Here is a 16,864-nt window from a genome sequence, read left to right on the forward strand (position 1 = left end):
CTAATCCAATCTTAACTCAGAGCAAAAATGTTGGTCGGACATTGGTAGTCAGTGTATGCTCACACAACTTCTGGTTTCATTGGTTGGTCTTGTCACAAGATTTTTTATACTTACTGAAAAATCAGGAGACCAGATGACCAAACATCAAAACAATATAGAAATGTGTATGCTCCTAAGACTGGTTTGTCCTATTCTTCTCTCAATTCATCTCTGTGAGTGGCAGCTAATCTGCCAAAGATTGGAACTGTATACAGTGATGCAATCCTTTCACTAGATTGTTTCAGCAGATGTAGATTGGAGATCTGCTGCAAAATTGGAGGGGAGTGTACGCATAGACTGGATGTAGAATATGTGGCCAGGTCTCCAGTAACATGGTATAAACAGTCTGACCTGGAATTGGATTGGAATTGGATCCCCAGAGTATTGGAAAATTAAGTACCCAGTTTAAGACTAATTGCCAGTCCTTCTTGGACAAATTAACATAAAATGTTCATTTTGAATACTTTGCAGGTAATGACTGCCTGAAGTCTGGAACCCAATGATGTCATACAATGCTGGGTATCCTCCTTTGTTATATTTGTCAGTGCTTTACTGCATATGTCTTCAGTTGTTGTTTGTTTGTGGGTCTTTCTGCCTTCAATATTGTCTTCAGTCAGTGATATGCATGCTCGATCAGGTGATTGACTTGACCGTTGCAGAATATTCCATTTCTTTGCCTTATAAAACTCATGTGTTTCTTTTGCAGTATATTTTGGGTCATTGTCCATCTGTACTGTGAAGACAGTCCAATCAACTTTGCAGATTTTGACTGAATCTAAGCAGATAGTATATCCCTATGGACTTCAGCATTCATCTGACTGCTTCTGTCTTATGTTACCTCATCAATAAACACTAGTGACCCAGTGCCATCAGAAGCCAAGCAGAAACATGCCATCACACTGCCGCCACCATGTTTCACAGACAGTGTGGTATGCTTTGGTTCATGAGCATTTTTCAAGCCTTCTCCAAATTTTTTCTTCATCAATCCAAATAATGCTGTTCCAGAGCTGGGATGGCTTTTTTAGATGTTTATTGGCAAAGTCTAATCTAGCCCTTCTATTTTTCAGGCTTATGAATGGTTTGCAACTTGTGGTGAACCCTCTGTATTTGCTTTTGTGATGTATTCTCTTTATGCTAGACTTGGAAAATTCCTGGAGAATGTTCTTCACTTGGCTGGATGTTGTGAAATGTTTTTTTCTTTACAATGCAAATCATCCTGTGATCATGCAACAATGTTGTTTTTAATGGATGTCCAGGCCTTTTTGTGTTGTCAAGCTCACCAATATTTTTTTTTTATTCCTAGAATGTACCTCATTGTTGATTTGGCTACTACTAAGGTTCCTTAAATCTCTCGGCCTAAGGTGGCCGGTTTAACTTACATTTAGAGCTCCTATGACCACATGTTGTGAATTCATACCACAAATTAAAATATCTTCTCAACTTGGATCCCAATGCAGTACTACCTTTGTCCAAGCCTTGGGTGAGGAGATCAACTGTATCTCCAGACTCTATAAATTGCATTGCTGAATAAACCACTTGCTAGTGCCATTTTTTTTAAGACTGTTAGGAAATTGAACTATGTCCTAACCAGTTTTTCAAAGCAGCAATCATGAAATTGTTGGGCTGGACTGATTGCCTTAGATCTGATGTGAAGCACATTTTAGGTTTTCATAGTTCAACATCTTTATTTTTTCCAAATCCATATAAGTGTTTAGAACTTCCCTGAACAAACAAGATGCTAGCATCTTGATCCAATTCTCCACTGGCAATTTAGCATAGTTTGTGATTCCTTCAAAAGCCATCAGATATGCCTGAAATCATCTACTGGCATCATTTTATGCAGAGTATGTTGCACCTCTTATCTTATTGTTTCCTCAATGATACAGTAAGTCCAGGTGTGCCTACAACAGCCTAAAGGTCTCCTCCTGGGCCTTATCATGTGTTTGCTGTGCAGCAGAGGCTTCCAAAATACCTTTTTGAAATTATCTCCGATTTATTTGTTTGGCCAGATAGGAATATGGCTCCCCTAAATATCTCATGGTGGTATACATTGGTTTTATTCATATAAGGACACCTTTAAGATGACACTCACAGTGTAACTTTGGTTTAACAGTCTGCCTTATTTGTCAGTATGGCAGATCATTTTTTGCAAGCAAAACATATGGGGAGGCCATTTGCCTTTTTATATAATATGTGTAATGTATGTGATGCTGGTCAACAGAAGAAAGTACATATCCATTGCAGCGTACCATTATATCCAGTTGGTCTTTGACTTGACATGACACACTTGGGACTAGATGTATCAAGCAGTGAAAAGAATGGATACGTTGCCCATAGCAACAAATCAACATTGAGTTTGCATTTATCTTACCCACTTATCTACCCTCCTTGGATGATGGAGCTTTTTATTTCCTTTACCCTGCAGCCTGCCAGCAACAGTTACAGCTGAATTGTCTCCAATGGCATCATTAGATAGATAGATAGATAGATAGATAGATAGATAGATAGATAGATAGATATAATAGATAGATAGATAGATAGATAGATAGATAGATAGATAGATAGATAGATAGATAGATAGATAGATAGATAGATAGATACGATAGATATGATAGATATAATAGATACAATAGATACAATAGATAGATAGATATATAGATAGATAGATAGATAGATAGATAGATAGATAGATAGATAGATAGATAGATAGATAGAGTAGATAGATCGATAGATTCATATTTATTTGTGAGGAGACTTGTATATTTAATAATAACTGTTTCTTAAGCAATATCATAATAGCTTTGAAGGGGAGCACACATTACACATGTTTATATCAACTATAACCAATCTGTCATCCAATAAAGGGCACTAACAATTAAAGATGGTAATGTTTTCCTTTCTGAAATTGTTCCTCTGCTGAAGTGAATATAACCCATAGCTGAAATGCACAGTAAAAAAATGTTGTAAAATATATGCATACATTTTGAACTTTAACTTCCTATTCTTCCAATACAGTTTAATGAGACATGGCTAATTAACAACTGTACAGTGGCCACATGTCATGGATATAATAATGTTACTAAAGAGCGAGTGAAATGTCCACCTGTCTTGAGCCATTCCTGTCCTAATGGAGCAAAACCATATCCGGTCTATTCATCTGATGGCTGCTGCTACCAGATTGCCTGCAAGAGTAAGTCCTGTGGCATCATTGTTGTTATACTATACATGAAAATATTCATATAGAATATATTAATATAGATATATTGCTCAGTTACAGAATATGGTTGTCTGCTATGTTTACATTACTTGTGTTTTCATTAATGGGAATCTTAAAGTCTTCAGATGTCCTCACTTAGCTTTTCATTTTTTGGATTTTTTTCCATTTATTTTATCATGTGTAGCTTCCTTCTGTTTATTTCTATAATCAACCAGTTGTTTATGTTCATTGTCCTATGATACAGCACAATATGGTAAAATATACAGTATAGGTTGGAGCAGGACATGGGCGGAGGAAAGACTTAGGGGTACATTTACTAAGCAGTGATAAGAGTGGAGAAGTGAGCCAGTGGAGAAGTTGCCCATGGCAACCAATCAGCACTGAAGTAACATCTATAATTTGCATACTATAAAATGATACAGAGCTGCTGATTGGTTGATGGGGAAATTTCTCCACTGGCTCACTTCTCCGATCTTATCACTGCTTAGTAAATGTCCCCCTTTATCTTGTCTAAAGGGAAAACAAAACTTTAATCTCTTTATGCAAAATGACATATAGAAATGTTGTATGTGGCAGCACAATGTTACTGTATAGAATGGCATTTTCAAAATGTCATCAATGGTATGGTGGGTCTGGCCCTGTGAAAGCCCCACTTGGGTGCAGCTATGGGTTCAGGAACATTTTTGCTTGATTCCCCTCCTTAGGGGCGTGAGCAGTCAGGAAACAAAGACAATATTGTTTGTAAAAAGAGTGGAAGTAAAGAATTAATATTATTTTGGGCTGTATCCAGTTAGCAAGATGGCTTCTTTGCCTGCCACCATCTATTACTATTACAGAGTAAAAAGTGTGTATTATTATTATTATTATTATTTATTACCAGTTATTTATATAATGCACGCTTATTCCATTCCGCAGAGCTTTACAGAAAATATGGACCTTTCACATCAGTCCCTCACATGTACACACACACACACACACACACACACACACACACACACACACACACACACACACACACATGCACTAGGGTTAATTTTGTTGGGAACCAATTAACATGCCAGTATATTTTTGGATTGTTGGAGGAAACCAGAGTACCCAGAGGAAACCCACACAAGCATGGAAACAATATTCAAACTCCACACAATGGGGGCCATGGTGGGAATCGAACCCACTCATTCTTGTGAAGTAGTAATGCTAACCATTACACTATACATGCTGCCCACCATACCCAATGTAATAAATTTGCCCCCATTTAATATTAACTTTCCAGAATTATTGCAAAAATGTACAATGTAAAATACTCTGTTAGATACCAGTCTTTAAATGACAGTAAAAAGGACATTTTACATTTCAGCTCTAAATTTTAATTTAATCCCAAATTAATTTAAATAGTTACAATGTATATAAAGTTCAGAAGCAAATGATAAACCTACTAAAAGCACTCAAAATTCAAAATAGATTTGGAGGTTTGACTTTAGCAAGACTGCTCAATGAAATAGGGTGTCAATGGAGTACATTTAATTGTGAAATTTCACATTTACAAATTGACCCATGCACAATTGTTATCATTATAGTTTATTTATGAAGCTCCAACACTTGCATTTGATAAGTATTGTAAAATTATAACTGCCATTAGAAATATGTGTCAATAGCAACAGGGCTAAATATTTAATTAATCTGGAATATAGAGCATTATACAAATTTTCAAAATTAGATCTGTTGCAATATGGGACACCAATTAAAATACAAAAAAATTAGACTTAGAGGGAAATTTATTAAGATTAGTGCTGGGCTGCGATCCATTTTTTCACTTTTTGCTGGAATGTTGGGCGACGCAAATCTCAAAATTACTAAGAATTGTATTTGCTTACGCATTGTCATTCAATTGTGTTACTAATTGTGTTATGGTGTGTGTGAGTTCAGTCATTTATTTGCAACTGAATTCGCAAATTGTGGTTACGATGGAACTCAAATGGCAAATCTCAAAATCCAAACACGCCTGATCTTGCACCTGAATTTGCAATATGAATCGGAGTAAATTGCAAACACATTGAGATTGGCCCGAAATCCACATGCTACAGTGTCGCAACAATGTTCTTATGAAAACACCACCAATCCACCCAGACATGCATGGTGGCGTTTGTGTTGGCAGGAGTGTGCACAGTGGTTGGAGAGGAGAGTTTTCTTTGAGGTTTTGCGACTGTTGCTTGGTTTTGTAAGTTGTCTTTGTTTATTGTCTTGTTAGGTTTTAATGTCTGTTTTTGTTTTGTCTTGTGTCATTTTTATCTTGCCATTATTTGAGAGTGTCTGTGGAATGTGTGTGACAAATGTGTGTGAGGTGGTGTTGGAGGGTTTTTTTTTCTTTTATTTATCAGTGCTCATTGTTTTGTGTTGTGATGGCTTGTGTTGTGAGGTTTCAGTGCAGCAGTCTTTGGTGTAGTCTGAGCTGAAGAAGGATGATGATGATGATGATGATGGCTCTGTAGTCAGAGGTAAGACAAAGAGTGGCCGCAACATGCAGTTTGCATTTGAGAAGAATGTGGCCCTCATGAAAAGTTTAATGAGGTACAGTATTATGACCAGTTGTTTGGTCACTATTCCTCAAGAACAAGTCGTCACAAGAAAGCCTCGTGTGGCATTAAATTTTGGAGGGGTGAACTATTCTGGGACTCTGAAGCACTGTGGATGTGTGTAAAAAGCACTTCAGTGACAAAAAGCATTATGTGAAGCACAAAATGGCCACAGACACCAGAAGCATAGATGAAAACTTGGCAACAGTAGAGTTTTCTCATTATCGGATGAGGTGGTGACTTCCTTGGAGAGCCCATTTACCCTGACTGAACTGGAAGCAGCCATTGACTCCTCTCCATCTGGAAAGAACCCAGGCCCCGGTGGTTTAACCATTGCCTATTATAAAGCTTTTAAAGTTACCCTGGTCCCGCTCTTATTACAGTCTCTCAATCAACTTTCTGACTCCTGTCCCTCATTACAACAGTCTCTAGAGGCACATGTGACAGTTATCCTGAAAGAGGGTAAAGACTCCACTCTGCCACCTAGTTAGCACCAATATCTTTGTTAAATATTGATGTGAAATTATTTGCAAAAATGATAGCATCCCACCTCCAACCATTTATATGTGACATTATTCATCAGGACCAGGTTGGGTTTGTCCCGGGCCACAACACTTCCAAAGTGATTAATCTGACGCATCTTGCTTCCAACTCTTCCACCCCTATGATATTATCGACAGGTACTGAAAGCATTTGATAGGTGGATTAGCAGTTTTTGTCCAGGATACTGCTGGAACTGGGCTTATGTCCTACCTGCCTTTTCCAAAATACTCTCCCTCTACCACTATCCAAATGCCAAGGGTGGAGTGAAAAGGGTCACTCTCTCCATCCTTTTCCATTTCAAACGGGACTCGACACGGATGCCCACTCTCACCCCTTGTCTTAATGTTTTGTACGGAGGCTTTGGTCAGAGCGATTCAGATTAACCCAAATATCAGTGGAGTACAGGCCAGATCGTCTGTCCACAAACTTGCGCTTTACACAGACGACCTCCTTGCTCTTGTCTCAAATCCCACTGTATCTCTCCCCTCTTTTTGTTGAGAAATGTCAAAGGTTTGCTCTGCTAATTTTAAAATGAATTATTCTAAATTGATTGCACTAATATCAACGCTCCTGCGTCAATGGTTGCTCAGTTGCAACAAGCTTTCCCCTTTGTGTGGCATCCCTCTTGTATCAAATACTTTGGTGTGTTCCTTACATGGGACAACACTGACCTTGCCAGGTTGAAATTTGACCCACTTCTCCAGGGTGTAAAATTGGACTTTCAGCCTTAGATCTCTGTATGGGTCTCTTGGCTAGGATGCATTCACATTATTAAAATGAATAACCTCTTCAGGATACTTTACTTGTTACAGACATTACTCATATGTACATACCCACCTATTTCTTCAAAGCTCTGCATAAGATTGTACAGCATTTTGTATGGGGGCAATAAAAACCAATCCAATAAACACAGCATCCTCTACAGGCATAAACATTAGGGGGGGGGGGGGGGATTTCAGCAAACTAAATTTCTGACCTATTACCGTGCTGTCCTTCTTTTCCATATAGTAGAATGGACAATAGGTGCAGGTTATAAACAGTTGATTTCGATTGAGGATAGCATTCTGCCCACCCCCATTGATGTAGTCCCTTGGGGTCCGACTCTACCATCCCTGTCTCACTCGACAATTACTCCTACACTGTCGCATTGGAAGGTACAACATATCTTCACTAGTTTCTCCACTTACTGTACCTCCCTCTTTTTCAATTCTTACTTTCCTCCAGACCTACATCCCCCTTTCTTTCCCACATTGGTTCACTTCAAATCCGCACCGTCTCAGTCAGAATTATATAGTTACCTCTTTTTCAAATTTTCAGGAGATAGGGAACTTGCCAAATGGAGAGCTATGATGCTATTTCCAAGTGAAGCACTTCTTACAGAAGCATCTTCATGTGGCTTTGATCTCACAAGCTCTCACTCCTTTTGAATCACTATGTACTGCTAGACTGGCACCAAGGTGTAGCCTTTCTGACATCTATAAACTGCTGGCTGGAGTACAGTTCTGTTCTCTCCCTATTTTCACCCTCACCTGGCATGAGGAATTGGGGTTCAGTATTTCAGAGGGGCAGTGGAATTATTTTCATTTACTCAAGTCTCCTCACAAAGCACCTCTGTAGTTGAGATGCATTTGAAATTCTTCTCGTAGTGGTATAGATTTCCCAGTGTTCTGAGTAAAATATTCCCAGGCATGTCTAACTTGTTGGAATTGTGGACAGATATTGGGGTCATCCAATTCATATTTGGTGGGAATGCCCCAAAATTTGCAAATTCTAGGATACATTTATTCAGACTGTGATGGGGAGGGAATGTCTTCTGACTCTGTATCTTGGCTGTTCAATCTATTAGATATTCATATCTCTAGGTATAAGAAATCTTAACTCAAGTACTTTATTAATGCAGCAAAAGCGGTTATCCTATTTGTCTGGAAGGCCCTAAACCCATGTCCTATATCTGCCTGCTTTCAAAGGCTTGACACGTATGTGGATATGGAAGACCGTTACCTTACTAGCCAGAACAGATAGCAGGAATTTATCTCTACGTGGCCTGCTTGGCTAGACTATAAAGATTCCATTGAGTGCAATCCCCATTTGCTGGAATAGTGGACCCTAGTGTGGATCAGCCTTTTCGTTTTATGGGCCTAATTCAGACCTGATCGCTAGGCTGCCTTTTCTTACAGCCTTCGATCAGGTCTGAACTGTGCATGCGTATTCACCGCAATGCGCAGGCGTGTTGGTCCGCAGTGACAGGGATCGACAGGATGTGCGAGAAAAGCGATCGCACAGGCGATCGCAAGGTGACTGACAGGAAGAGGCCGTTTGTGGGTGGCAACTGACCGTTTTTAAGGAGTGTCCGGAGAAACGCAGGAGGGACCAGGCGTTTGGAAGGAGGGTTTCTGACGTCAGCTACGGCACCGATCATCGCACTGGACTTCTGTTTGTACAGCTCTCCTGCACTTTTGATCGCACCCCTGTACAGCGATTTCCCCCTCCCCTGTAGGCAGCGACTACCTGATCACAGGGATGTAAAAAATGCACCATAGCTATCAGGTCTGAATTAGGCCCTATATGTCCTCCTTCTGATCACAGGACAGATATCTATTTCAACTGTAGACCCAGTCTCATCTGACCCTCTTCTTTCTCTTCTCCTTTTTCTTCTTGATCTCTGTTATGCTCCTCTCCGTATTCCTCCCATCTTTCCCCCATATTTTGTTTTTCTGTTCTTTTCTTTTGCGTCCTAGAGGATACTGGGAATCCATTTAGTACCAAGCGGTATGGACGAGTCCACTAGGTGCCATTTGCACTTTAGGAAATTGAGACTGTGTGCTGGCTCCTCCCTCTATGCCCCTCCCACCAGACCCAGTTTAGAAAATGTGCCCGGAGAAGCCGTCATGCTAATGGAAGCTCCTGAAGAGTTTTCTGCATTTCTTTTATCTGTTTGTTATTTTCAGGCAGGACTGGATGGCACCAGCCTGCCTGCTTCATGGGGGGGAAACGGCCCAACCTCTTGAAGGGTTAATGGTCCTGTTCCATGCTGACAGGACACTAGCTCCTGAGGGAACTATTCACAAGCCCCATTACGGCGAGCGTACATTCCCGCAGCACGCCGCCACCCCTAACAGACCTAGAAGAGTGAAGAGTGGTGAGTACTAAGCCGGCGTCCCGGTTAGCAGGTCGCCAGCCATTATGGCGGCATGAGGGTATGGAGATGCACAGCTTCTACAGGTGGCGGCTGGGTCTCCAGTCTCAGTACACAGTGCAGACGCACAGCTTCTGAGGGGGCGAACTGAGTCTTAGTACACTGTACACAGTACCCACAGTGGCAAACACAGACTTAGAAGGGGTCTGACTCCAGTTTAAGCACTAAATTACTTTAGCCAGTATAAAAAAAAGCGGGAAGACTGCATGCCATTGAGGAGGCGGGGCTTCACTATGAGCAGATCCAGCAGCTCACCAGTGCCATTTTCCCTCTGCAGTGGACACAGACGCTGACTGACAGCTCCTCCAGCGTGACTCCAGAGTTACCTCAGCGGTACCAGGGGGTCATAGCAGGGGGGGGGGGGGCGATTATTAGTGTACTGAATACCCAATCTGGGTACTTAGTCTGCGACCCGGCTGGGCTTGGAATTAGCGGTAAGGGCGCTGTGTGCTGGCCACATACTATCTCTGTGTCTCCCTGGAAGAGCTCTTTGTGGGTTAATTGTGCTTTTAACCTTTTCCTGTGTGTGTGTGTGTGTGTGTGTGTGTGTGTGTGTGTGTGTGTGTGTGTGCTGTCACATTTACAATAGGTCAGGCAAAGAGTGTGTTTCATGTAAAGCAGAGTGTTCCTCTTCCCCAGGGGGCATACTACAATTTACTCTGTATAGTGCACCTTCCCAGGCTAGCGGGGCTGAGCCAGCATGGCTGGATTCCATTAAGGGAATGATTTCCAATATTTCTACTAAATTGTCCCGCAGTGAGAGAGAGACGCAGGACTTAAGTCTATGGATGAGTTTATGAACAGAGACTCAGTCCCCAAACCAGCATCTCAGACCCCCTACCATTTGTCCGCAAAAACGTACTCTGGCCCATATCCTGCAGTCTGACTCAGATGATGAAGGGTCAGACATGAAGGAGGGTGAGGTGGACTCACAGATAGGGGAAGCTACTCTGTCACAGGAAATAGAGGCTCTCATAGAGGCTATCAGAGACGTCTTACTTATCCCTGATAAGGTAACAGAGGAGTGTGAGGAATCTTACTTTAATGTAAAAAAAAAATCCTCAGTCACTTTTCCTGTGTCAAAGGAACTTAATACCCTGTTTGAAGAACCGTGGGTTAATCCTGATAGGAACTTTCAAATCCCTAAGAGGTTACTCTCATCCTGTTCTTTTCCTCCTGAGGACAGGAAAAAATGGGAAAATCCACCGATAGTGGATGCATCAGTATCCAGGATGCCACGAAAAATAGTATTGCCTGTCCCTGGTGCAGCCTCCCTGAAAGACACGGCTGATCATAGAATTGAGACCACACTCAAATCTTTGTAAACAGCTGCAGGGGTGGCCCAGAGACCTACTATAGCATGTGGGTGGATTACTAAAGCCATTGCTAAATGGTCGTGGTAACCTAATTGAGGGATTAGATTCCTTATCTCAGGGAGAGATTATTTTACTCCTGCAACATATACAAGACTCTGCAAACTTTATGGTGGAGGCCATAAAAGAAATAGGCTTGCTTAATGCATGCAACACTGCTTGGCAGTGTCAGCATGCAGTGGACTGCTGATGCAGACTCCAGGAAAGGTGTGGAAGGCCTGCCATTCACAGGAGAGGCCTTATTTCGAGATGAGACAAATGGATCTCCAAAGCTACTGCGGGTAAGTCTACATATCTTCCTTCCGCAGCTTCCCAAACCAGGAAGGCTTACTCAGCTTCTAATTTACAGTCCTTTCGGACAGCCAAGTTTAAGGGCAGAACCAAAGGTTCTTCTACAGCCACCAGAGGCGCTAGATGTAAACTACAAAAACCAGCAACTGCCAGTTCTCAGGAACAGAGTTCAAGCTCTACTTCCTCAAAGCCTTCAGCATGACGGTGGACCGCAATGCCTGGAAGACTGGTGGGTGGGAGCCTGACTAAAATTCTTCAGTCACATCTGGACAAGTTTGTGCCAGGATCCCTGGGTCATAAATCTTATATCCCAGGGCTACAGACTGGAGTTCCAGGAGCTCCCACCTCACACATTCTTCAAATCAGACTTACCAGTTTCGCAAGAGGCAAGTATAACTTTACAGTACGCCATTCAAAAACTGGTACAGACTCAGGTCATTGTTCCAGTTCCACCTCATCTGCAAAACAACGGGTATTATTCCAACTTGTTTGTAGTACCGAAACCGTACGGTTCGGTAAGACCGTTTTTGAACCTCAAGTCATTGAACCCGTACTTACGAGTGTTCAAATTCAAGATGGAGTCTCTGAGAGCGGTGATCTCAGGTCTGGAGGAGGGGGAATTCCTAGTGTCTCTGGCTATCAAGGATGCGTACCTTCACATTCCGATCTGGCCGCCTCATCAGGCTTATCTACAGTTTGCACTGCAGGACTGTCACTACCAGTTCCAGGCCCTGCCATTTGGTCTCCCCACGGCACCAAGGGTGTTCACCAAGGTGATGGCAGAGATGACGTTTCTCCTCCGCAATAAGGGAGTGAACATAATTCCATACCTGGATGATCGTCTGATAAAGGCTCCGTCCAGGGAGAAGTTGTTGGACAGCATTGGTCTCTCAACCAGACTACTCCGGGATCACGGGTGGATTCTGAACCTTCCGAAATCTCACCTAGAGCCAACACGGAGGCTTCCATTCCTGGAAATGATACTAAACACAGAGTTGCAGAAAGTATTCCTTCGGTTGTAAAAGGCATTGGTAATCCAGTCGATGGTTCGGGATGTCCTGAAGCCAACCCGGATATCGGTGCATCTATGCATTCGCCTTCTGGGGAAAATGGCAGACTCTTATGAGGCACTTCAGTACGGAAGGTTTCACGCAAGACCCTTCCAGCTCGATCTGTTGGACAAATGCTCCGGATCACATCTTCACATGCACCAGAGAATCCGTCTGTCGCTAAAAGCCAGGATTTCTCTCCTAAGGTGGCTTCAGACTTCTCATCTAATCGAGGGTCGACGGTTCGGGTTCAGAATTGGATTCTGCTAACCACAGACGCAAGCCTCAGAGGTTGGGGAGCAGTCACCCAAGGGGTGCAGTTTCAGGAAAGATAGTCAAGTCAGGAAGTCATCCTTCCAATCAACATTCTGGAACTCAGGGCTATATACTACGCCCTTTCTGCAGGCCTCATATCTTCTTCAAGATCCAGCCATTCAGGTCCAGTGGGACAATGTGACGGCAGTGACATACATAAACTGATAGGGCGGAACGAAAAGCATAGCAGCAATGTCAGAGGTGTCAAGAATTCTGTGGTGTTGTCAGTGGTCTTCATTTCTGGAGTAGACAACTGGGAAGCAGACTTCCTCAGCAGACACGACCTGCATCCGGGGGAGTGGGGCCTTCACCCGGAGGTGTTCAGGTGCTTGACTCATCGGTGGGGATATCCACAAATTGACATGATGGCCTCTCATCTCACCAAGAAGCTCGGGCGGTATTGTCCCAGTTTGAGAGACCCTCAGGCAGTGGCGGTAGATGCTGTGACGACTCCATGGGTCTATCAAATGGTGTACGTGTTTCCTCTACTTCCTCTGATCCCACTAATTCTAAAAAGAATAAAACGGGAAAGGATTCAAGCAATTCTCATTCCTCCAGACTGGCCAAGAAGGTCCTGGTATGCAGACCTTCGGGAGATGCTCCTTGAAGATTTGTGGCCTCTGCCTCTTTGGAAGGATCTTCTGCAACAGGGCCCATTCGTCTATCAAGACTTACTGCTGCTATGTTTAACAGCGTGGAGGTTGAATGGCTGATTCTAGTCAGGAGAGGGATCCCTGACAAGGTTATCCCGACTATGATCCAAGGCAGGAAGGGGGTAATGTCTAAATATTACCACCATATTTGGAAGAAATACGTCTCTTGGTGTGACAGCAGACAATATTCTGCAGCGGAATTTCATCTGGGACATTTTTCTGCAGTTAGGTGTGGATGTGGGCCTACGTCTGGGCTACATAAAAGTCCAGATTTCTGTCTTGTCCATTCTCTTTCAGAAACAATTGGCTTCTCTCCCTGAGGTCCAGATGTTCTTGAAAGGTGTTCTGCACATGCAACCTCCCTTTTTGCCTCCCACAGCACCTTGGGATCTCAATTTGGTGCTGCAGTTACTTCAGTCGGACTGGTTTGAACCGTTACAGGAGGTAGACGTAAAATGTCTTACGTGGAAGACCGTCACATTGTTGGCTTTGTATTCAGCAAGACGTGTGTCGGAGCTGAGGGCATTGTCTCACAAGAGTCCCTACTTAATTTTCCATGAGGACAGAGCTGAACTCAGAACTCATCAGCAATTTCTTCCTAAAGTAGTGTCTGCATTTCACATCAACCAACCTATTGTGGTTTCGGTTGTTACAGACACCTCTGCTGCTTCAAAGTCTTTGGATGTTGTGAGGGCTTTGAAGGTGTATGTAAAACGAACAGCTCGTCACAGAAAATCAGACTCACTGTTTGTTCTTTATGATCCCAATAAGATTGGGTGTCCTACTTCAAAGCAGTCCATAGCGCATTGGATCAGGCTCACTATCCAGCATGCTTATTCCACGGCAGGATTGCTGGTTCCAAAATCTGTACAGGCCCATTCTACTAGGTCATGGGTTCTTCTTGGGTGGCTGCCCAGGGTGTCTCGGCTTTACAGCTCTGCCGAGCAGCTCCTTGGTCAGGTTCAAACACGTTTGCTACGTTTTATAAGCTTGATACTTTGGCCTCTGAGGACCTTCAGTTTGGTCAATCAGTTCTACAGGAACCTCAGCATTCTCCCACCCGGTTTGGGAGCTTTGGTACTTTCCCGTGGTACTAAATGGATTCCCAGTATCCTCTAGGACGTAAGAGAAAATAAAATTTTGATTACCTACAGATAAATCCTTTTCTCTTAGTCCGTAGAGGATACTGGGTGCCCTCCTGGTGCTTCGTACTTCCTGCACTGTTACTTGGTTAAGTATTATTGTTTGGTTCAGCTATTGCTGTTCCTGGTTTCAAGTTTGGTTAGCATGGCTTTCCTCTTGTTTATGTGTGCTGGTTCGGAATCTCCCCACTATCCTTTTATATCCTTCTCTCAAAGTATGTCCGTCTCCTCGGGCACAGTTTCCTAGACTGGGTCTGGTAGGAGGGGCATAAAGGGAGGAGCCAGCACACACTATCAAATTCTTAAAGTGCCCATGGCTCCTAGTGGACCTGTCTATACCCCATGGTAAAAAATGGATTCCCAGTATCCTCTACGGACTACGAGAAAAGGAATTACTGGTAGGTAATTAAAATCCTATTTTTGTCATTTGTAATGTAAAAATTGCATTCACGCCATGATTACTTTGAAAAATGCTTTTATTACATTTGTATATTTTTGTTTTCAAATAAACATTGAATATAGAAACAAATAACATTATATGCTGGTGTTGACAGAATAAAATGTTACAAACCTGCCATTTGTTTATTTGCTTTTATATTACACTTCAAAAACCTGATCTCATGTAATTACTTAATTTAACACTTAACAAAACTTAAAAGAATAGAAACTGACTTTTTTAGCTTTTATGGGAAAAATATTGCAATATACTGACATATTAGTGTAAGAGTGTGTGGAGCAAATACAGTCACATATTTTACCTCAAAGTGACGTGTTTAATGCTTACACAAATGTCTATGCAAATTATATGCAAACAGAGGCAAGCTAATAATGTGCTGTTTCACAAGTTTCATAGCAAAAACGTTGTATGCTGATGTGTTTGGTCATTTTGAACTGATATAGGGGGTCATTTTGAGTTGATCGCTCACTAGCTAGTTTTAGCAGCCATGCCAACGCTATGCCGCCGCCCGCTGTGAGTGTATTTTAGCTTAGCAGAAGTGCAAACGGTTGTATCGCAGAGCGGCTACAAAAAATTTTTGTGTAGTTTCAGACTAGCTAAAAAGCTACTCAGCGCTTATTATCACTTCAGACTATTCAGTTCTGGATTTGACATCACAAACCCGCCCAGCTTTCGCCCAGCCACGCCTGCGATTTCTTGGAACGCCTGCATTTTTCCGCACACTCACTGAAAATGGTCTGTTGCAACCAAGAAACGCCCACTTCATGTCAATCACTCTGCGGCAAGCAGTGCGACTGAAATGCATCGCTAGACCCTGTGCAAAACTACATCGTTCGTTGTGCCCGTACATTGCGCCGCATACACATGTGTAGAACTGCCGATTTTTAGCCTGATCGCTGCGCTGCGAACAAATTCAGCTAGCGATCAACTCGGAATGACCCCCATAGTTAAGTAATAAAAAATGCTAAAAGGAAAATTGTACTTAACTGAGATTTTTTTGTTTACTACAGATGTAAAACTCTCTTTCAGAACTGCCAACAAGGGGGGTAATTCTGAGTTGATCGCAGAGGCAAGTTTGTTTGCAATTGGGCAAAACCATGTGCACTGCAGAGGGGGGGGGGCAGATGTAACATGTGCAGAGAGAGTTAGATGTGTGCGGTTTATTTTGTTTCTGTGCAGGGTAAATATTGGCTGCTTTATTTTTACACTGCAATTTAGATTTCAGTTTGAACACACCACACCCAAATCTAACTCTTTCTGCCCATGTTATATCTGCCCCCCTGCAGTGCACATGGTTTTGCCCAACTGCTAAAAAATTTCCTGCTGCGATCAACTTGGAATTACCCCCAATATACATTATAGGAGGGGCTAAATGCTTTGCACCTGGACTTCATTTTTTTTGCAGGACATCACATGTGTTGAAATACCTTGGATAAGTAGTTCACCACAGGTGACGTCAAACACTAATTTAGAGGGAAGGCAAGACACGCATAATTTAACATTTACTAGAATGGGTGATACCATTCTATTCTATGTGCACCTTTTGACATTGTCAACATTTTGACCCTGTCGACCTAATGCATGTCTACCATTAGTGGTAGACCTATTGACTGTAGACCTTTTTAGTGCAGATCTATTAATACACAACCAGTCCTATACAGCAGATATCAAATAGATAGCAACACAAATATATATACATAACCATATGCGATACAGTGTCAATGTTACATGAACAATAACATATAACTATGGGTGGAGTCAACATTCTTACATTTAATACATAAATTATTCAAAATATACAATAAAATCATGAGATATTTACGGAAATAATTTCACCCAGAATTGAGTTCATCAATGTCTAGAACAACTGCCAATTGATCAAAATGAAGCATGTTCCAATATGTACCTCAGAAGCCATTTAGGTGGTCACTGACGTTAAGCCTCCTTTAAATAAATAGCACTGTCCAATAGAAAATAATGACAGTATTCAGTGACTGATAGTGGGGTAATCTCTTGAGC

The 16,864-nt window shown here is 42.1% G+C and overlaps 1 protein-coding gene across 1 annotated transcript in view; it reads left to right on the plus strand.

Annotated features, from left to right (window-relative positions):
- LOC134968664 (mucin-5AC-like) overlaps nucleotides 1-16,864 on the plus strand; it is a 509,092-nt gene that overhangs the window by 229,324 nt on the left and 262,904 nt on the right. The window contains exon 27 of the mRNA XM_063944186.1: nucleotides 3,055-3,229. Within this exon, the coding sequence (XP_063800256.1) occupies nucleotides 3,055-3,229 (175 nt within the window). The remainder of the gene's footprint in view (nucleotides 1-3,054; nucleotides 3,230-16,864) is intronic.

Source organism: Pseudophryne corroboree, chromosome 11 (genome assembly GCF_028390025.1).
Source record: "Pseudophryne corroboree isolate aPseCor3 chromosome 11, aPseCor3.hap2, whole genome shotgun sequence".
Classification (NCBI taxonomy): domain Eukaryota; kingdom Metazoa; phylum Chordata; class Amphibia; order Anura; family Myobatrachidae; genus Pseudophryne; species Pseudophryne corroboree.